We start from the raw sequence: 23,030 nt of genomic DNA, 5'->3' as shown, positions 1-23,030 counted from the left end.
TTAAAGAGCCTGTGGCTTTCCTCTGATAAAATATTTGGAGAATTCCTCTCAGTTCAATGATATTTTAAATTGGCTGAAAAAGTGAAGTGCATTTGTAAAATTCTCACGTTGAGGTAGCCTTTTTGTCTGATTGCTTTCACTGACTTCTTGTACTTGGCATTGATTTAGGAATCATTAGGAACCTTTAGCTTTTTAATTCTGCCAGGCAGTGTGCTCAGCCTCTGAAGCGGTTGGGCAGGAATTCCTTGCAAGCTCATACTGAGCCAAGTTACCCACTTTTTCTCTCATTTATGTTCCTATAAAAAGAGCTTGTTCTGTTGCTAATAGGAGCCTTGCAGTCATACCAGTTGCATATAAAAATGATGTAGCTAAGAAAGGTTCCACACCTTTGAAACCAATTAGTTCATTATTTAGCAGACTGCATAATTCAATTTACTAATCATCAAATCTAGATATTATTCTACAAAGTATAAAATGTAAAGACACTACCACCTGACCCACAGGACTGAAGCAAATATTTAATGAGAATGATGACAAAACTAAAGTGAAAAACATATCCTTTCCAGTTAAATACTCAAGTTTGTGCCCAAAAGTATAAATGAATTGTCTAGCTGAAGTTAGACACCTCAGCATATCGTAAAAGTGAGTCAGGTTTTTGAAGACACTGAAGTGCCTAACAACACTGGTAGGCATTTCGCAGGGCTGTCATAACCATCTAAGCATCAAATTCTACCTAAATAAGTGGGAGAAATTATTGTACCTAAGTATCTAGGTGCACTTGATACATACCTACATCCCTGAGGCATCTCGACAGAAAACTGGTCTTTTATGCCAAAATCATATAACTTAATCAAAAAAATATTTCAAAAAACTCAGCTGGCTCTTGTTGAAAATCTGGCTCTGTAATGTTTAATGGAATATAAAGTGCTTCAAGACACACCAGCCTTTTTATATTTCTAAGGATGTTCACACCATGGTGTTAACCAAGCCAATAAAACCTAATGCTAGTGTTCTTTAGCATAGTGCTTGGTTGAAAAACAAATGTCTAATATAAAGCCTCTCAATGGCAACACAAAGTCAATAATCCACAGAATTAATTTATTCAGAAGAAGCTGTTTGTTTTTTATAACCATACAGATATGAGGCCGCCTTGTAAAGCTGTTTGTTATTCATGGCTGTACTGTATTGTCTGGCTCTTCACAAGACAACAATGTCCTTCAGGGCAAAGAACTTAGTCTCTGCCTGTTTTCCTAACATTTCAGAAGTTATCTTGGTAAACTTACAGTAAAATAGTGTTTAAAAACAAAAGCACTTAAAATAATTTTTCAAAACACAATTAAATCACATCAGTTTTGTTTGCTAGATTTTAAATGAGAGAGGTAATTGTTCGTTACCTACTTGTCAAAGGTTCCAAAGGGTTTATACTGGAAAATGCTTTTGATCAATGGTAGCATTAAAGAAGATGCTGCTGAAGCTTAGACAGATGCATATTTATTGTACCTTTGTGGCTAGCAGCACACAGCTCTTCCTGCACTCGTACTGCCAGTCGCCCCACAGTGAGCGACAGCCCGGGGCCCAGGAGCGCAGCTCAGCTCTCCAGTGTGGGATCTGCTCCATCTGGCCAGCACTGCCAAGTACGGAATGCTACAGCTGACTCAGCAGTTATTCAATAAGCCAGAGTAGTTTGGTAACTAAGTTCTTAAATCTGACATCTCTTTAATTTAGTTCTGTATAGTATTAATATATGTAGAGTTACATAACTTCCAAATTCCCTCCATCAGTTATAAAAAGCAAATGTCTCTACAATCAGATAGTTCTTACCTCTCTGCACAGAAAGGTCTCTTTTCATGTCCATGGATCTTTATACTTCAGTGTCTGTCTGTCTGCCCTCAGTGGTTCCTCATGACCATCCATCAGTCCAGTCACTGCCAGTCTCTGGAGAGGAATGAGCCCATTATACCTGGCAGATTTAAAAAAAAAAAAATCATCAGTAGCTCAACAGATACACAAACCTGGATTTTTTTGACTACTTACTTGCATTCGATAGGTTTCTTTCAAGCAAAAAGAACCAAGACAGAGCGATGACAATTCAGCAACTGTAATCCCACAGTTGACAGAAAGTTAGTGGCCAGGCATGTGTTGCAAAACTAGGAAAGACAAAAGAAATCTTTGACAGACTTGAGTGTTAAACCTACTTTTAACACTATTTCTGCAGGTCTTACCTTTATGAACTCATGTCTGAAACATGGAAAGAGCACATGAGAGAAAGATGCTGATCACATAGTTGTGTAACTATTTACCACTAAATGAGAATAAACATATCTGGCTTTCTCCAAGTTGGCCAAAATGAGGACAATGCAATTTCTTTACCATAATCCCAGTAACAATATACCTAATTCTTGTATAGCATATAAATAGTATAGTCCACAGTACACATTATCAAAAAATAGGTCCAAAAATAAATATAAATCATTTCTTTGTCTTTAATAATTACTGGCTTGAATCAAGACACACTACAGACAGAAAATGCAAATGCATCAAACCTCTTTGAATTTTCTTTACTAAATTTGACATTAGTTTGGGAACTCCTCTCTTTCTTTGTCATAAATCAGAAATTTAAAAAAAAAAAAAACCTGCCCCCACATATGCTGTTTAATTCTAGGGCTGAAATAGATCGGCATGCTCCACTGGGATGCAATCTTGGCCTCACTAAAGCCAAGGAAAATTTCACTCTTTTTACTGGACCCAAAATTTGCCTCGGTGTTTCTTTGCTTCCTATCACAGAATAAATTTCAGATAAATTTTTCAGTAATTAAATTTTCTAACTGACTAAATATAAATGATATTTGAAGAACCAAATGAATACCTTACAAGGAATACTTTATATCATCTCTGACACAACAGATCTCTTCATTTTACCATCCGGAAGCTTTGCACACTGGTCACTTAACCTAAAATCAGCCATTGTTTTTTCTTTACCAAAATTTCCCATTTGTCCTGCTAGTTTTTATTATCCGAACTCAGCAAGAATGATTTGTCAAACCTCCCATCAGAGCAGTTTGTAAAGTGAAATGCCAATAGGAAGAAAGTTAGACATCATTTGACCCGTGGCCAGGCACTTGTCTGCCTGAGGAGCTAAACGCTAGACTAGGCAGCCGCTGACTAGTACTGCTGCCTTATCATTGTCAGGACACAGAGAAATGTACTTCATTTAAGAAATGAAGGCTTTATCAATGAACAAATAATTGCCGAGCCACTATTGATCTCATATCTCACTTCACATGAGACAAGAGGGTCCTATAGAAACTATAAACATTTGATCTGCATTTTACACTCTCTGTTTAGTAAGGCTGTGTTAGTTCTCCAAAGCACAGTCCATGAAACGTGAGAACTTAGAAAAAAATTAGCCAAAAAGTTTCTTTCTCTCATCATTCCAGTATTTTAATATCAGAACTAAATTAACTAACCTAACAGGTGACTGGCTAAAAATGCAAGAGTTCATTCTTCAACGCAGCTTATTATCCAGTTCAGGCACTCCTTGCTCCAAGATGTAGAGGATACTGAAAGTTTTTATGGTTACCAAAGTCACCTGGAGAACTTAACTGAAGAAAAATCCATTGAAAGCTATAAAACACAAACCCCACCCCACTTCTTCTGGCTGTTGCAAACCTCCAGCTGCGGGGCCTCAATAACTGCTCCTGGGAGCTATCCCTCTGTGCTTTTCTTGTTCTTACATTGTTCCCTAGGGCACCTGCTCCTGGTCACTGTCAAAGATGGGACAGTGGCCTAGATGATCCAGAGTGCTAGCACGGCCATTCTCACACTCTCAGCAGGGAGCTGTGAGCCATTTGCAGTTCTCCTTCTTGCAAAATGAGCCTGGTTGTTCTTTGGCAGGATACAAAGCAGCTTACAGATAACACTACTTTGTTTTCACAAAGCACCTTCAGTCCTAGGATCTGAAGTAGGTGCTGTGAATTTGAAGCCAAAAGTATCAAAACGACAGTTTTCCTTGGCAAGCCAATAATGGAGCACTTATCCAGGGATGGACTTGTCATCACAAATGTGTTCAGTTCTTACTTGCAGTAACAAACGGTACTTAGGGTTTAACACAGTCATCTTACTCACAACTACTTTTACACCTGTTTTTTACAAATATGTTATTTATAATACACATGTATAACTGGGCTGTTATTATGAGGTGATTTTAATGAATATAATTTGCTGTTTTCTTATATTCATCCATTCCGTTACCCAAGTGTACTCATAAGATCGCACCTGGTGAACACCAGTAAGTGAGCAGGTGAGGGGTTCTGTACGATTAGTATTCAGCCAGGGCTTTCAGGCTTTTGAATTTAGAAAAATACTTACTGCCCACTTGTCAAATCCAGGCTCATATCTCAACCCTAATGTCTAATACAGTAAAGCACTGGAGGATAATACTGGCAAAGAAACATTTCCTAAACTTCAAGTAATCATTTGGAATTCAGGAAGGATCGATTAGTATTCAGGAGATGTGACTGCTCGATATTTATACCATAGAGATTTGGCAGAAGCAAATAACGGTACATAAAGCTGATGCTTGTCTTAATTAAATGCAGTGTAATAGGTGTTGGGGATTTTTTTTCTTAGAGAAAAGAGCAGTTTAGCAATGACTAGATATAACTCATTCTGAAGTTCGGAGTTTAAAACTAATCAATATGTATTTATAACAAGGGAGGGACTGAGTATAATTTATTATTAGTTGACAGTTGACTAATAGATAAAACCAAGATTTATTTAAGTATGTTTTCCCACATACTAATTTCTGATAAAATATTTGCCCTCTTTGATTCTTGATTATTTTTTGCTGTACTAACAGTATTTCAAATAGACTTTTTGTAATTAACGTCTCATCTGCAGATAGGCTGGAAATGAAACCAATGAATGTAGAAATGAGACATCTGGCTAGGACGATACCTTCACTATGTCAAACTTATTAATAGTAACAATTGTTAATTTTATGAGTAGGAATCATTAATGGCAGGTGATATTTTAAAGAGCTGCTTTACAGTATACAATCTACATACCAGCTGATGAACAGGTGTTGACTGGCAGACAATGCATTGGGTGACAGGCACAATTGCAGCACACCTACAAGCCCAGGTTTGTCTCAAATTTCACAGCAAAAAGTTTTGGAAGGGAATATGAAGAAGCTGGATAAAGAGCTCTGGCGTTTTAAGAGGAGAACTCTGGCATATTTCAGAGCAAAAAAGTATTTGGTCCGGAAAGGTGGCAAGTGGGAAATAGAGATGGCCTTGTGGGCAAGTCAGAAGCAGGAGATGACCTTGTGACACTGAATGACTGATGACAGGTAAGGAAGTAACAGCTACAAGACCTTGAAAGTGAACACCATTTCTGTCTGATGTAGCAGGGAAAAGGGAAGATGCAAAAAGACAGAGAAGCAATGAGCTCAGAAGGGTGTCTTGGCAGCACCATTTGCCAAGGCAGAAGGAAGAAATGCGGTGGTGATTGAGATGATGAAGCGACACGGTACTTGTTACAAGTTTAATCTAGTAAACAATGGCTCCTGTGCACATTCCATGAAGTCAATGAGAATAACTTTGCAGGATTAGCTATCTATTATTAGTTTGAGATTACATTAGAAATAGACAAATTTAAAGGCGAAGATCACTGTCTTTTAGAAGACCTCATCTCTGGGTATAACAGAGGCTCTGTTTCTTGAAATCTGAAATCAAGATGACCACTTCTTTAAATTATTGTTATAAAGTTAGAAGTTATAGACTTGATCAACTGCCGGACAGAGATCTATGGCATGCATTGGGCAGAAGGCAGAAGGAGGTAACAGTGGTGATTACATGGGTCATTTCTTTTCCTCAAATCAGTGAAAGTAAATTTAATAGGCAAGAAGTTTGAATTTAGTATGAGTCTCCTAATTTCACACTTTTTACGAACTTTCCTCCATTTCCCAAGTTTGAAATTGATAACTTGTAATGTGAGTGGTTGTCAGAAATCTTATACAGTCCTACATTGCCTTGTAAACTATGGCTAAATCTCATATTAGAGATGATGAGGGCCAGGAGAACAGTCAAATAGCCAGTCTGCTCCTGGAGCATGTAACTTCTCTGGGCCTCAAGCAAAGCAGCCAGATGACCCCACTCTGCCACTAGAAGAGCTTTTCCACTTTTCTACGTTAATCCTCTGGGAAAGTAAAGCAAACGAATACAGACAAAACCTCATTTCAGAATTGTCTCATGAGGGACATTCTCCTTTCATGGAGCCAGCATTGCCCAACAGAGAAATCAACCGTCTTGTCTCTAATTCTGCTTCTGACTCCATTACCTGACTATGGAGCTTTGAAGTCTCTTAAATGATATCTCAACTACCCTATCTGGTTAAAGAAAACAATAGCTATCTGTCTTTCTATGCAGTGGTGAAATCCAGACTATTAAAGATACTATGTAAGGTAAAACCAAATCATAACAACACTGTTTAAAACATCTTCAGATACCATATGAAAGGCCATTGTGAAAAGGAATCTGCTCAAAGTATCTTGAAGAGATTTTGCGAGAATTGGATCCTTTCCTTTATAAATGACTCAACATGAAAGTAGTTCCTTGCTGAATTTTCATATAAGGGTCTAAAACTTGGCAAAAAATTTGAAAAATCTTTTGAGAGACTATATTTAGAAGCTCATTTTAGCACATGCATGACAAAGTGAATTTTCTTTTGCCCTGTTCTTTCATTTCTCTGTTTTTTCTAATTTCTTTATAGAGAAACAAAAGCAAAGACATATTCCCTTCACTTGATCTGTCAAAGTCCATAGCAAAGCCAAACAATTAAAAATCAGTCATGACATTTCTTCTAGATGCTAAATGGTGATGTATTGAGTGACGACTGATAAACAACCATTGGCTCCTGAAAACACTTTTTCAGTGAGCTGACATGTTTTAGTCCAGCTTTCCATGCAGGTGCCACACATCAGGCAGGCAGTATCAAAGAATCTAGGACAGTGTCTATCTTACAAGTATCTCAATGAAATTTCCCATCAATTATTTTTGTGAAAAAAACACATAACATAAAAGGAATACAATACAAATGCTGGGGTTATAGGGTATAGTTAAGAATTAAACCAGTATTTTTAATAAATAAGTCTTTAATAATGCATCTCAGTCCTGCATGTAAGAGGTGTGAATTATGAACTTCCTGCAGGAGTTCCAGAGAGAGCCACCTGCTTCATGGCTGATTGAGTTTACTGAATAAACTAAACTATAGAGGAAATTTAATAATTACTATTGATTTGCCCTGATTTTATTTCATAAAATGCAATGAAAATTGCAAATTCATCTCTCACGTAACTGCTGAGTACAATGGCATTATTTAAGGCATTAATTTGATCCAACCTGATCATTACTGGTGTATGTTGTTTGCTTGTCTGGCAACTGCAAGCTGAATGAAGAACACACTAGAGGAATATAATAGTTAAATTCACTTTGCAGTTGTAACGGGCAACTTATTAAATACTCTCAATACCAGAATGCATAACTAAAATACATGAGGAACAGTTTTTAGTCTAAAAACAAAAATTGCAGAGGGTCTTACCTGAAAGTTTACATATAGGTGACTGTTGGCCATTTATTTGAGACACACTGTAGAGTTCGCCAAATTCCCCCCTTTCTCTTATCCCTTTGCTGTTTGTGCAAGATTGGGCACAAAAGGAATGAAGCAATGGCTGTCTCTGAGGGAGTAAAATAGAGAGGTGAAATCCCATAAAGAAACAATGAAAAGTAGCAGGAGAATTAAACAGGAGGCTAAGGGAAAGAAAGGATCTGCAACAGTGATGGGAGAAGAGTGGCAGGGAGGATACCTGGGCAGAACAAGAGCCTGGAGTGGTTGATGAAAACTAGGGACAGCAGTGACGTGGATCAGAGGAAGAGAGAGAAACCAGGGGCTTGAGATGGGAAAGGAGTCAAGAAAACAGAGGGAAAAGGCCAGGAAGGAAAGAGAAACCACGGAACTGTGATCAAAGCCAAGCCAGAGGTGGAGAGGGAGGAAATAGAAGCAAACAGGAAAGAAACAATAAAGGAAAATTCAGAAACAAACTTTATGGTCCAGCCTTGAATGCAGCTGTGATCATGAATTGGGAGGCAGAAGGGGACTGTGCAGAAACACTTTCCCAAGCTTGGAGTGTGTCCCGATGACTTCTGCTGGCAGGAAAGGGCACAGGGTGAAGGCTGCAACTCTTTAGGCTCTGGCAAAGCTGCTGCCAAGATTGGATGAACCTCTCAGCGCAGTAGCACTCCAGTCCTGTGCAGAGCCATCGAGCATGGGCCAAGCTAAAACAGTAAACCCCAAAACAGTCCGCTTGGCTTGCAGAAGTTTAATCTGCTACCCTCCTAAGGGTATTTTCAGAGTTGTTCTTTTTAAGACTGTTCAAAGATTAATATGGAAAATCCTACCTCCAGCACCATCTCCAGTACTGGGAGGGTTTGATGTGTATTATAAAATTATTGCACAACATCTCTGCTTTCCAGGTGAAGGAAAGTGTCAAGAAAGAGAAATATTTCAATATCAGAATGGGGAATGACATTATAACAGCATCTTTCCTCTCTCCCAACACTAAAAATTGTAATAGAGATCGGTAAACCACTCAGGACAAGACAGACGGTGCTATCCAGTCTCTCACTGGAAGAAAACCCATAGCCTGAGCAGGATAAATGATAAGATTGTTCTTCGAGGCCAGTCTGAGGCATGCTGGATGGGTGGCAGCTTAAAGAAGTCCTTACCTCTAAGTTCATCTCTTCTGGGAGACATTTGGCTTTAGAGAAGGAATCAGCAGCACGGTTGAAAAGGACAGGTATCAGACTCTCATTCCCTGAAGTAGTTCTGGAAAAACAACATTGCACATTGAAAGTATTCTTTCAGAGAGGACCATTGCTCAGAGTTCACTGTAGGAGCGGCATCACCTAGACTGCGTGCCATGCTCCAGCTAGCTAGCTCTGACCTGTGTTTCTTCCTCCCTTTCTGTTTTGAGACAGAGAAAAAAGACCCTCACAATTAATTAAAACCATAGATAAAACTAGCAGAGATTAACCAGTGAGTAAAGAGGGAACAAAGCAATTAAGAACATTCCTGCTAAAACTTCACTAGGTATGCTGTAAAAATCAGAGATCGGTGTGCCTCTCAAAAATGCGGTAAAGAGAAGCAGACACTTAAAAGAGCTTTCAATTACTTACGTGCCTTTGGCTTCCTTTCAGGATGCTGTGGAACTGGAAACAGCCATAGTAAACGTATTTTCTCTGCATTTGCCTTTCTTGACAAAAAGTTCCAATATTTTGATCTCAAGAATAATCAGCTCTTTTGTGTTTCCTTTTCAACTAACTGCAGACTTTTGCAAGTTAAAAATTAATGACAACCTTCTTATTTTAAAAAAAAAAAAAAAAGAAGGCACAAAATCTTCTGTGCTCTTTTAGTCTAAATGGCATTCAAACCATTCTTGCTCCCTCTTTCTGCAGTAGCACACAAAAATTCCACCACAACAGAACAGCCTGGCTTATGGAAACCATTATTTTGACGATGAAACATTGTGTTGTGTCCTTTACCACTATTACAGGCAGTCAGTCTGTTAGAACGTATTGGGCGATTATAGGCTAGTCTTTTCAGAGAAAGCCATGGGTTTCAAGTTAGCAGTAACCATCTATCAATTCTTGAGATTATGCCATGATTTACTGTCACAGCATCATGTATTCTCTGATTTTCTGCCTCCTGTGAAACATTGTGCTTTCCTTTTCTATTGATGTATCAAGTATAATAGTTACAAGCAGCTACAGAAAAATCAATAGCGAACTTTCATTACTGTGCACATAAAGAGTACCACGCTGTGAGAGCACCTAGCTGTTAAATAGTCACCAGCAGTAAGGTCCACTATAAATGTCTGTTATTTTGTTCTAAATGAAGAATGTTTGAATTTGAAACATCAAATATCTAGGATTTTTGACACCACTGGATTCTATGTCAAGTTTGCCAATATGTGATTTTTTTTCCAGGTGTCAGGCTTGATTTGTCTTTCCTGTCCCAGGATTTGTGTATTTCTTTAAACCTGAAGCTGACACAGGAAATTAATATCAAAATAGAGTATTTCTGGTCTGTGCTTAACTGTAAGCTAATTAGGTTTGGTTGGACAGAAGTGGTAAGAATTGTGTTAATCTTTGTTGAACTGGTCTGTATCTCACTAGGCAAAGTAAGATCACTTCGAGTAAGGTGAACAGATGTGTGAAACACACAGATAGAATAGAGGTGAAAGAGGTTCTACAGTGTTACCGCAGACTCAGAAATGCTCCTAGAACTGTGCACTAGGAAAAGCACCCAGTTGCTTTTCAATACACAGTTTGGAAAAAAACTGTGTAATTTTTTGTTTAAATGTATTTATTTGTCTCTGGGAACACATCAGCTTCCAATTAGTAAACATAAACAAGAATGGCAAGAACAACAGTGAGTGTGTATTGCCTTGAATACGTCCAAGGCAACTGGTACTTCAGCCCATTTCTCCAGCAATCAGGCAGGAGTTCCTGCAGGGCGGGTGGGCAATTCTGATGCAGGAGTTAGTGGTTGCTTTGGCATTTTGAGACTGTGGTGATTTACAGCTATAAATGCACAGTTTGTTGCTGAATACCCTAGATTTGAAAGCCTGCGCATTTCCATGAGATTAAAGCACAAGGATGAACATATGTACTTACATGAATTGTATGCTGCCAAATGCACTGTCTGCTGGGGCTGCAAGGTTACAGGAAAGAACTATTTCTTGAACTGGACATAACTTTCAGGAAAATAAACCTTTAAAGAAATCCAAATTGCTTTTACAATTTTCATAGTACTAACTCATATAACTTCTACTAGAAACTTCATTCCTAATGTCAATCCATAGTCCTCTTTGTAAAAAAAACACCTACAGGTGGGGAAAAATCCCTGCTTTCAAGACAACACTGAGATCTAGCTAGAACTGACCTTAATCCAACGAGTGTTGATTTAGGTGAAGGTGGATCTAGAATTAAAAATCCTTCCAGATCCTAAGCAATAAAGGCAAAATCCACAGTCTAATTCACTAAGGCATGTAGGGACCCAGCAGAGTGTCACCAGGGCCCTGAGGACATGTATGTCACTGATAGGGTGAACTTGGCCAGACCAGAAGTGCAAACCTCAGTTTTCAGGAGGCTGAGCTCCCTCACGTCCCCGAGCCCTGTGCAGACCATTGCAGCAGGCACTGTGCAGTGCCCAAGGTGCACTCGCGTCCTCCATCTGCCATCAGGGGACCAAAGAGTACCTCTGCCCTTGTGCAGGGCACATGAGCTTTTTGGTACCATGTTAGAGGTGGCTCCAAACAAAGACTAATGTGGATATGGGCTCCTCTGATTCATGCTCCTCATGTTAAACCTATGACTATGTTGTCCATGGAAAGATCTTATCCATATCTGACTAAACACTGAAGTCTGAGATGAGCAGCAAGCACAAATCTGGAGTTTACCCAATTTATTTCTGCTTTTTCTTGCTTAGCAAATGAAATATTAAAAATGTGCAGAGGCACTAACTTATCTGAGACCCTACAGTCCTTTCTGACCAGGGCTTTTTGTCAGGAAGTCAGGGCTAGTTGTAAGAGTATTTGAAATGCAGTTTAAGAGTATTTCCTCTGTTCCACACTTCTCTACCCTCTCTGTTTCACTGATGAGTAACCATGTTGCCAGAGGGACTTTCAGGTGGGCTTTTCTTTAGCTTTCATATTTATATGTTTAAAAGTGTAAGCAACAAGGACTAAGAACAGTGGTATGCGCACCAAAGTGTTTGGGGATAAGAGACCCCAGGCTGACACACATTTCCTGTGTGCCAGCACTGACACTTGTGGAGTGCCAGTGTAGTTGCAGATGTCCCCCTCTGGACTTCTGTCACTCTTGTTTGCCAAACCACTTCCACAACCCAGCACAGACATATGTCACAGTAAAAAATGAAATTTGCAACTTCCACTCAGACGAACAGGCAACATCAGAAACAATACACTTTGAAATACTGCAGCAGAAAACCTCTTCCCTTAGTTGTGCTTACTGTCCAGGAAAGCAAGGCTGGGAGCACAGGAGAACAACATGCCAGGAGGCCCGGCAGCCTGGGTCAGCCAGGGGGACAGGGCAGGAGCCACGTCCCAGGGCCACCGCTCTGCTGGCCCCCAGTATGCACCAGGGCATGGCCCATTGTGTTTAAGCGAATCCATAGGCTGCTGCCATCAGGTGTGGCGAGGATCTGATGACTGGTATGTGCATGTATATGATGGGACCAAATTCATTGGTTCTTTTCATCTAAGCACATTTTTTGTCAATGCTAATTTGACAGGGAGTTGAAAAAGCATCTCGGAGACAGTGGCTTCAATGGACCATCAATGGTCTCGTGAGTTTCTGCAGATATATTTACATAGAAAATAATTGTAACTGCCCAAAACAGAGTCTAGCTCTTCTAAATAATAAGAGTAAAATTCAAATGTTGGCTAATACAAGTCACATATATGTTTCCACTGTAGTTCTACTGTAGTGCTTTCAGCACTGAGCAATTAAATGAATGCTTTATATTATTTCAACACAATTATGTAAGAAAATAATTCTTTTACTGATTTCCACTTCCCATATCTTACACAGGCAGAGGTGATTATCTTTCTCATGTTCTTTCTAAACTAGAAATGGCTTCCACTGATACAACTTAATTCAGTGAAAAAAAGCCTGTTAGTGCAAATACTGTCACATAAAACTAGTAAAATCATGTCTTCAAAAGTCTCTAGAAAGAGGAAAAACATAGGTTTTGAAATCAGTATGTCTGAAAGATGACTGGTAGATTGTCTCACACTAAGCCTTATCTAAAAATACTGCAAAAGACTTGAAACTGAATTATTTGTCAATTACATTGACAGAGTCTCACAGTATTGTACCTCTTAGATCAGCATACCACTATAACACCTTTGCTTAACTACATTTCCTTCTTTTAAAGAGAATATATTGTAATCATTTTTGCTCCTGTGGGACTTTGGTTCTAAACAAGAGGATAAAGCCGAACAAAATTCATTGAGTAATAAAAGTGTTATGAAGTTCTCCCCTTATCTGGAAACCACTATAATGATATAACTGGCTGGTCTAATATTTTTAACCAAGTTCAAAAAAGTTTGAAATATAATAATTAAATGCAAATACAGTCCTGATCCCAAAGACCAGAAGAATGCCTTTAAGCTAGTATTTATAACAAGAGCTGTTCGACTGAGCTCTCTTGTAAATTTTATCATACCTGAGGCAGTTTTCCTCAGTCGATTAGCTGGAAAGCTGAATATATCCTGAGGCAAACCAGACATCTAGTACAGGCTAAATTCAACTACTGGAGCTTAAATTTGGCTTAATATATCCCCACTTGGATCTGCCTGTTTAATTCTCTTTCATATGATAACGTTGGTTTATTCATAGTCTGGACTTGCCACCTGAACAAACTGTACCTCATATCTTATTCTAATGGAATAAGAAAACTTTGCAAAAACCACAAAAGTTCCTGACTGAAAATCAAATACAAATTTGGGATTAAAAACTGTTTTGTAAAGTGACTACAAGATTAGTACAGAGAGATTTTTTTTCCCCTAAGGAGTACTGCTTTTTATGATCATGCATTTTTTATACTCTGCAGAGACAGATGGGCTTTATAAAAGGATACAGCCTGCTACTCAAAAGAGTTTCAGTGGCAGCTGCACTTCTGTGTTTTAACCTCTGTAGAAATTTATATTCGATATTTTTCCAGAAAATATTTATATTTCTTCTTCTAGGACTATTTCACTCCTTGGTATAATTCCAGTGGTGGCAGTAGAAATACCTCTGAGATTAATCTGGTCCATTATTCCTATTTTAAACAGCACTTGAGTAGTAGGAGAGGGATAGAAACAGAATGGATAAATAATTTGCAAGCTTCTCAGGAGTGCAATAAATCCAATCATTCAGAAAAGCTGTGAATGTCTAAGCAAAAGCAGAGCAAATATTTTCTAGATAAAAGCAAATCCTTCTAAAATTTTAATTCATTTTTTTTCTAAACATTCAGCTTCTTCTCAGCTAAATAATAGATCTCTTCTTGCTCCTCTCTACATTATACCATACTGTCTATTATTGCAAGTTGCTTCTAACACCCTTTCTGCCTCAGTTCATAACTTCAAGGATTTTGTATGATGTCCCTATCACCATTCCCAGGAACTTCATAAATATTCATGACATCTTAAACTATTCACACCTTACAAATTGTAGACTTTGACAGCCTGTTCCCTTAAAACACCAACAATCCTGTATTGTTTGTCTGCTGTTGAAGATTAAAATGATGTTTCAGAAATTAACTGGGAAAACCATTTTGTTCAATAAATTTAATATTTATTCTAATTTTTTTCTAAACTCTTATCAGAAGCCTAGTTTCTGCTTTTAACAAACATACTTTTTTCTCATAACTATAAAAGTGATATAAACAAGTGTTATGGCCATAGAATTGTCTGCATTTAAGCATATATATTTTTTTAAGCCTGCTGATAGCAGGATAATTAACATACCAGTTTGCTTATGTATGCTTATTCCAACTGAGTGTTCAGAAGATAAACTTTTATAGCTCTGACATATAATATGAACCTGTGATTAGGTGAGGAGTTAGGAAAAATTAGTTTTGACTCACGTTCTCTCTCAGTTTATTTGTGAGACCTTCACTGAATCCCTTCTGGCCCAGCTGATCAACGTGCGCCTGCATACAAATATGACCACGTCGCCACAGGATAGTGGTTACACAATTTTTCCCTGGAAAAGAGAGACTTGGATTGAGACTTTTTCTCCAGAATTGATCTGTCATTTACCTTAAGTGGTCACTGGGTCAAAAATACAAACAAACCTGGAAGGAGGAACCAGAAACCCACGTCAGTGCAGGCAGGTTCCCTCACCACCAGCCTACAAAGCCAAGCTATAAATTTGGGCTTAACCTACCTAGGGTTGTTTTTTTCAGTGCAGCAGCAGAGCTTCAACCCAAAGACTGGAGCACTGAGAACAGCTTGTAACTTGCAATAGACAAGACCACCCGCTGGCATGGCAGGAAACAGATACCACTTGTTTGGCGACGTTCCTTGAAGACACAATAGAGCAAGTGCTGTTCAAATTCCTGTTCCTCTGCCATGTCTTCAAAGAAAGCAGTGGCAGCTACTCTCTTATGTGGAACCTAATCCTATCGAGCGCTACGCATGGATTAAAATACCTACAGAATAAGCCTTCAGGCAATAGCCAGGCTGCCCTCGGTCCCAGATGAGTATGAGACAAGCAACACATTGCATTGCTCACCCAAAGCAGGAGCAAGTCTGGGACATCAGCAGAGGCAGAACTCCAGATATGGAGGAAGCTTGAGAAAGCGAGAAAAAGAGAGGTGGTACTGGGCTGTAGGCATGCTGAAGTGCTGGAGTGGAACCACTGCTTGGGACTTGGTGCCTGTGGTCTGTCCCAGCACCTTCTGGGCTGGGCTGTAGTTTCAATGAGCTATGCCAGCTGGCTGGCCACAGCCCTGGCTGCATGGCTGTACCTGGCCATGCCTTTCCCTCACGAGTCTCAATAAGAAGCACGGGACTTTATTTAAGGGTGCAGCTGGCTGTGGACTTTAGGCTAGGACTTGTGAGCAGCTCTTCCTCCAAAGAGGCCTGGCAGGATCTTGTTTTATTGTGTTTCAATGACACTATATCACGTATGTCTCATTTGCAAGTAATAAGGATGTTGGTTCCTGGGGTGCCAGGATGAGAGGCAGGTGGAGATTTTGATTGTTTGTTTAACTTTCAGGTCAGTAAATTGAGCCCGAGCTCTTGAAAGTCAAGCAGTTTTACTTTCCTGAGTGATGACTCAGTAATTACACCAGTCAAAGATTCGAGTGATCAAATCAGGCTTTGACTTTGTCTTTACTTGGACTGTGAGAAAAGAAACAACTGAAATTTAGGAAAATATATTTGAATTTGCACAAGGAGGAATCCAGATTGTTTCCCCATGTCTCCTTTTCCATTGCTTACAGTAGAAAAAGCAATAAGCAAATTATTTGCTAAAGTAAATAATCACGGTTCTTACTAGACATTAGGAGATTAAGTTCTCAGGAAGAATCTGTCATTTTACAATCTTTTTGGAATAGAAAAATATGCTTCAATATTTTAAATAACACTAGAAAGAAGCCTACCAATATAAAACACCATCAAATATGTTCTAGTTGACTCTGAGTTGTTCTGAAACAAAGGTCCATCAAGATTGAATACTGAGGGGATGAAATAGGATTCAGACTAAAAATTACAGCTTCTTCTCTCATAAGCATTTTATTCTTGCTTTAAAAATATGTATAAATTTGCCCAGTACTTAGGCGTGAATGAAATACATTGCTATAGAAGAATTTAATCAAGACTTTCAAAACTATGTGCCCATTATCTGATGTTATGTTCAACCGAAAATGAAAATTGCTTTATGACCCTAATAAAGAGCCAGAGATCGATTGTTGCACTGTTACTGGTAGCTTAACCACTACCAAAAAGAATCCTTATTAAGACAGAACAGTTTTCTCCACATTCAGCTTGGACTTGGGAGTCTTAAGAAAACAAAAGAGGTTTCTGTTGTTATAATAGAAAGGTTTTTCAAGGCTTGGAAAATGCTAAATATAGCACCTTATCACTGATTAACAAACACATCTATCAAAAATTGTATCCCAGGACTTCTAAGTAAATAATATTCATCACAACCCTACTGTAATAAAACTGAGGGGAATTTTGCAGTAAGGAGCTTAACTTTACCATAAATCGTCCTTCATTATAGCATTTTGTCTGTCAAGAAGGCTTAGCTATAGAATGGCGTACATCTGCCTTCGTGACAGATGTGTTAGATGGAACCGCTGTTGTTGCCATTAGTTTCAATGAAGGAGAATTGTGGGTAATTTTCAGAGATTGGCACTTTATCAACCATTACTACTCTTACTCTCAAAAAAGTTTTTATCACATGTCAAAAATCTACCTGTGTTTTAAGTCTCATAACCCAGAGGGTTTGCATGGCTAGTGGAAAGTGGGCAAAGAAACCAGGAAAAAGCTGTATTTGAACAGAGGAAGGTTTGGTAACGTCACCTCCATCCTGAGCAGTTTCCTTTCTTTGACCTATTCTTTGGGAAAGACCCTCATCAGAATTAATATATTCCATCTTCGAGGTCAAAGAGGCACTAACCTCTCACACCAAAGCCCCAGACGGGGTCCCTGAGTTCAGGCCGAGGAGGTTTGTTTTACCTTTCCCTGATAAAACCGCGTGTTTCTAAGCGGAGACAATGCTGCTCATTCAGCCGTGCAGTCTGGCTGGAAAGAACAGACAAACCTCACAGAGGATGAGCCTGAAGGCCGTCCTGGCCAGAAATGCCATCACTAGAGCTTGGAAACACCATATTTTACCAGCACATTTAATAGTCATTCCAAAGATCTAACATTGGCAATCAGTTGGGTTTTAATAAAATCCTTAAACGATGGGGCTTGTCAGCCTCTTTAGGGTGAGGAAGCTCAAGCCTAGGCTGATATTGAGTTCTGTTGCCTGGACTATCTGTAAGAGTGTTTCCAGCCTTATAAAAGTGAGAAATGTCTCCCATTGGGGAAGCCTAAACACAACCTTATTTCATGTTTGCAATAGTGCAAAAAGCAGAGGAGTAGATGTGCTGTGTGTGCACGCACCTCTTCATTGCTTCATGTAGGAAGAGTATCTCATAAAAGACGTGAGCAGCAAGATTCAACCAGCTTTCTTTGGGAAATATTTACGCTGCTCTTAAGGAGTTACTATTTTTCAAATTTTAAATCTCTCATTCTGTTTCATTTTTCTTTTCAAAATTCCCAGACCTAGGGAACATCTCTACAGATTAGTAGACCACTGAATCTTCAGTATTTCATGTTTTGAATATGAGAAGGAGGAAATCTCTCTGAAAGCTAAATATTTCCCCCCTCTAAAGACCAGACCCATTTTTGGGGAAAATATGCAAAAGTGTTCTCATCAGGCTGAATGTTGTATGCAGTTTCAGCTTAATGTACAGCTTTATAGAAGATGTAGAAAATAATCTAAACAGAGGGATTTCTGGGAATACTGGCAGATCTTTACTGTGCAGAGCAGATCCTGACACACTATAATACTGTTTTTGTCTTAATCGTCAAAAGTAAGCTATAGAGAACAAAAATTCTTTGTTTGACAGAAAAGCAATTGCTATTTCTTGTAAAACATATAATATATTCCAGAAGACCTAAGGGTTTACTTTCCAATAAGGCTAGAAAAAGATGTGCGCCCCACTGTGAGCTCACAGTAAGGCTGTTTCATGTAAAAAGTTGGTAATTAGTCCCTGAGTGAATAAAGTAGAAGAGATAAGAGACTGATACTTACTGTAGCAACACAAAACACACTTCCTAGCTGCTAAAGGGTGTGTGGGTTGGAGGGGGAGACCTACTCCTACTCATTTAATTTACAAGTGTCTAAACCTCGGAAAATTATTTCTTGCATTAAGCTTAAACATGTGTACTTTAAATTGTTACTAACTGATGTAAAGATTGATAAGAGACATTCCCATTCTAAAAAGCAGACAGGAATGAAAAATTATACGAAAGCGTAAAAGACCGTTGTGTTGTACACATCAGCAGCAGATTGTATGCCCATTGTACACCACTGCCTTCAGCTGACTGACCCCAGCACCACTTGATGTTTCACCAAGTTAACTCATTAGCATTCAAAGGATCTTTATCAAAAAGGAAATACTTGGAAAACTAAATCACATACGTTTAGTCAGAATTATACAATAAATACCAAGAAGACAAACCAACCCAAAGCACAGGAAAACCATCTACTTACAACCAAAGTTACTATTTAATACCATTTGTATTACTATCAGCTAAATACTAAGTACCAGAAGTGAAAACTGTGTAGCATTTTTTGTTCTACCTGCAGAACTTGGAGCTACTGGAAGTAATATTCACATGTTTTCCTCTGTTATTATTCATCTTAGACTTTGCGATTCTCTCTCAAAAAGAACTACATAATTTATATTTCAACTATGTGTTCAGTAAACCTCTTTTTTAACAATACATAAAATATCCTGTGAGCTGGAGACAGGGTAGGGAAGCTTTACCCAGCGGTCTCAGCACATATGCTTTGACTTGTCTGTCCAATTTGTCTCCTTTGCTTTACTGCAGCATTTCTTGTTAATCTACATGAGATGAGAGCACTTATCAAAAGTCATATCCAGAAATCCTAATTACTTCATGAAGACTCACTCCAAAACACATCATCAGGCCATCAGGTTGCTCTACATCCCCTCCTGGAGAGATCTACACAAATGAATTGTGTAGTGATGTCCTAAACTGTAATAATCTGGACTATGAGTATCTGGTTCAGTATAGAAACAGCCAGGAAAATTCTACTTATTTTCACAGGTGAACTAATAACATCTTGTTTACAAGCACTGAGCCTCACCACAAATACCAATAATTTGTACAGAGGAAATACATTAAAAGTATTTTCTCAGGCTGGATATGGTAGAGAAGCACCACAACTACTTTTTGGTTACTCTTAGTGTTAATTGGACTTGGTTTTCCATTTGACTTCAGTGCTTTGGTTGTCACATGAGTATTTAAAGTACTGCCCAGTGACATTAGGAGAAGAAAACAACAACGGCAACAACAACAATCCCCACAACAACAAAAAGATGAACACAGACCTTATTCCCCCATAGTTCTGCAACTTCCATACAACTCAGCTAAGCCACGTAGTGAGGAGCTTATAGGAAGATCCGTACAACACACAGGTGCACCTGTTGCCAGAAACCACTGGTTCTGTCTATGGAGGTGACAGAGAAAATATTATGCTTCTTTTTGGCTTGGAGTATGATATCAATACAGCTGAAGACAGAATGCATCTCTATAAAACATACACTGAATTCACCACTTTTGCGAGAAAACGTGAAAATCTGCAATTCTCAGGTTTTCTTACTGATCTTGTTAAAAATTGATTTTATGATGTTGCAAATATATTCCATGCAGTAACATTTAGACAGAGATCAAAAATGAGGATGAACCCCATTTTCCAAGAAGTCAACAGACTTTAATCTCACAGTATGATTCAAAACAGACAGCAACAGAAAGATGCCCTTTGAATTTAAAAAGGGTTGAACCAGCTAGCAGTTTTTAAAACTTCCTGAAAAAGTTCAAAATACTGACTCTGAAATCCTTATACATTTTATCTTGCTATTTAACAGCTTAATCTCCAGCACAGTCTCTATTTCTGTGGGAATTTCTTATGTTGTAACAATTCATTCATTATTGCATTTTGCATCTGAAAGCAATCTATTTAAAATAATCATGATAGCTGATACCGTTCCTTTCTTAACTTTACAAAAAATATGCTTAGAACACACAATTTTTAAGCCAGGTTAGACTCACTACAAAATACCTTGAGAGTTTTATGTAGGTACATAAACCAAAAACCAGCTGTATGTTGTGTGAGAAAATGTCCAGTATAATACACAAAAACATGATTATCCAAAGATCTCCAGAAATACAGCAAAAAGACTTTGGATAAATGAGTTTGAATAGTTAAGGGACCAGGGATAGCAGCTTTGAAGCTTCCAGTTCCCCTCCCTCTGGATAACGCAAAGTTCAGGCAATACTTGTTGTACAGCCATCACAATTTCAGTATTGCTAGCCAGTATTCACTAGCAAAATTCAGCTAGCCAGCTAGCAAAATTCTGGTGGAAGTTGTGTGCCCGGTTCCCACGCAAGCAGCACAAATGCGGAGCCCCTTGCGGGGGCCAGGATGGAGGCGGGAAGGACAGTGGCAGGGAACATGTCCCAGCTCCCGCCGCGGGCACACACAGGGCCTCCCGCTCCCCTCTGCAATGCCGGCCCCGGGCCTGTGCCTGCTGCCCTGGCCTCCATCAGCAGCCCTGGCACCTTCCTGTCCTCTTGTCCTGAGGAAAATGTTTGCCCCTCCAAACATTTCCCTCTCGTTCCAGCACACAGTTATGTGCAGGAACCAATATTTGCTCTATTTAAAGCACTTCTAGGAAAAGGTGCAGTGAGACTCAATGTACACAGCCTCCCAGGCTGGTGATGGATTGAGGGACCAACGGGTGTTCCTGTTTTGCAAAGGAAAACACTCATTTCCCCTTCAATCAAAGGCTGGCATTTACAATGAACCAAATTCCGCCAAATTCCCCATCTCCTATGCTCCAAGAACATTCATAGAAGAGCAAATTTGTCTTTATTCAAAGCGAATTAGCAGCATACTCAGTATCACTGTACTTGAGTATTACAAGAAACTGTGTTTCAGTACTCTACTGATAGTATAAATGATCGAACACCAGCCAAAACAAGTTCTCCCAGCAAAAGCACTTTGATCACTTCAGTCTTTCTGCATTATACCAGCATTCTAATTTGCAAGCTTTAGAGTAACTTCTGCATTCTCCAGACATGTCAAAAGACAATGTCATCAGAGTAAATTTTACATGTGGAAGCAAATAATGAGGAGATAATTTACTGGCATTTATCTCTGACCAGCATTTCCAGAGCTTGAACTTGCTGTATAGGAACAGAAGATAATCAAAGGCAGAGAGAACAAACTGTACCTGCCTTACTGATGTAAATGCCCCTGTTGTCCAATACAAAAAGAAAGAAAGAAAATTTGTATTGGATTTCAGAAACCATATTCAGGTTAGAGGGCACCATTCTTATCTGGTATTCCACCCAAAGGACAATGATTTCATTTTATAAAGATCATTAGTCAGTGAAATATATATTTTAGAGTGTTTCTAGTAGGGAAGATTATTTTGGCAGTCACTGGAGTGTACCAGATGGTTCATTAACATAGGCTAGACAAGTCAAAGGCTTTCAGAATCATTTAGAAAATGTCAAACAGAAACAAGAACCCTGTCACTTTTTATTAGAATTAACTACATCATACCCTGGACACAGATTTCACCTTGGGTCAGAAAAATTAATACAGAATTATATGAATTGTGTAACATACTAGGTTAAAGATAGGACTTCCTCTTGGGACTCATTTGCTAGCAATATATTATGGTCTTCTACTTTAGGAATCCTCAACCTTTCTTTTTGTAAGCTATGAAAAGAGCTGACCTTGCTCAGAATCCATTGGTGTCTAATTGATTTGAGGTATATGCAGAATTTCAACAAGACACTCCGCTAAAGTTCTTTTGTGATCATTTTCCCAGGAAAGCGAGCAAAAGGGTTCACTGAATATTCAGCAGCTTGTAAAGTATGCTTTTGTCAGGAGGAAAAAGAAAACAACATCCATTTAGTGAAACACTGCCTTCATAAACAGGAATTAACTGTTGGTTTTCTTTTTATTATCATTCAGATGTCAAAAATCTTGAGAACTTCCAGCTTGTGGAAGGTGTTCAGGAACAAGTGAATGCTGCTCTGCTGGACTACACAATGTGTAATTACCCACAGCAAACAGACAAATTTGGGCAGCTTCTCCTGCGGCTACCAGAAATCCGGGCCATCAGTATGCAGGCCGAAGAATACCTCTACTACAAACACCTGAACGGGGATGTGCCGTGTAATAACCTTCTCATTGAAATGCTGCATGCAAAGAGAGCATAAATTATACTCACCATTAGAGATTCTGCTTTCAAGGAAAAAAAAATATTCTGAACTGCTCCAAGCAACACTAATTAAAATGTGGTTTTAAGACTTTGCAAAATGGTATAATAATCAAATACTAATAGTAAATAAGTGATGTATCAGGGTATTTGTATTGCAAACTGTGAATCATATGCTACACATCCCCAAAGGAATCTATATAGGACTTTATACTGGAGTGAAGTGAACTTACCAAGTGGATACTATCACCAACGTCAACATGAAAAAGGACTGAATGATTCTTGTATATTTAACTCTGCTGATTGCCATTATGAAGAAACTTAAGAGGAAAAAAAAAAACAAACCTGATCTGTATTAT

At 38.7% G+C, this 23,030-nt stretch overlaps 1 protein-coding gene across 2 annotated transcripts in view; it reads left to right on the top strand.

The window, feature by feature from the left end:
* Positions 1 to 22,672, top strand: part of NR5A2 (nuclear receptor subfamily 5 group A member 2) — a gene marked incomplete at both ends in the record, with an annotated part of 90,674 nt that extends 68,002 nt beyond the window's left edge. For both annotated transcript variants that reach the window (XM_080348894.1, XM_080348893.1), the window contains one exon: positions 22,425 to 22,672. In XM_080348894.1, coding sequence (XP_080205020.1) covers positions 22,425 to 22,672 — 248 coding nt within the window. The remainder of the gene's footprint in view (positions 1 to 22,424) is intronic.
* Positions 22,673 to 23,030: the final 358 nt, after the last annotated feature.

The sequence above is a fragment of the Nesoenas mayeri genome, assembly GCF_963082525.1.
Source record: "Nesoenas mayeri genome assembly, chromosome: 8".
Lineage (NCBI taxonomy): Eukaryota > Metazoa > Chordata > Aves > Columbiformes > Columbidae > Nesoenas > Nesoenas mayeri.
Note: the sequence above shows the minus strand (reverse complement) of the source record. Positions and strands in the feature narration are given on the sequence as shown.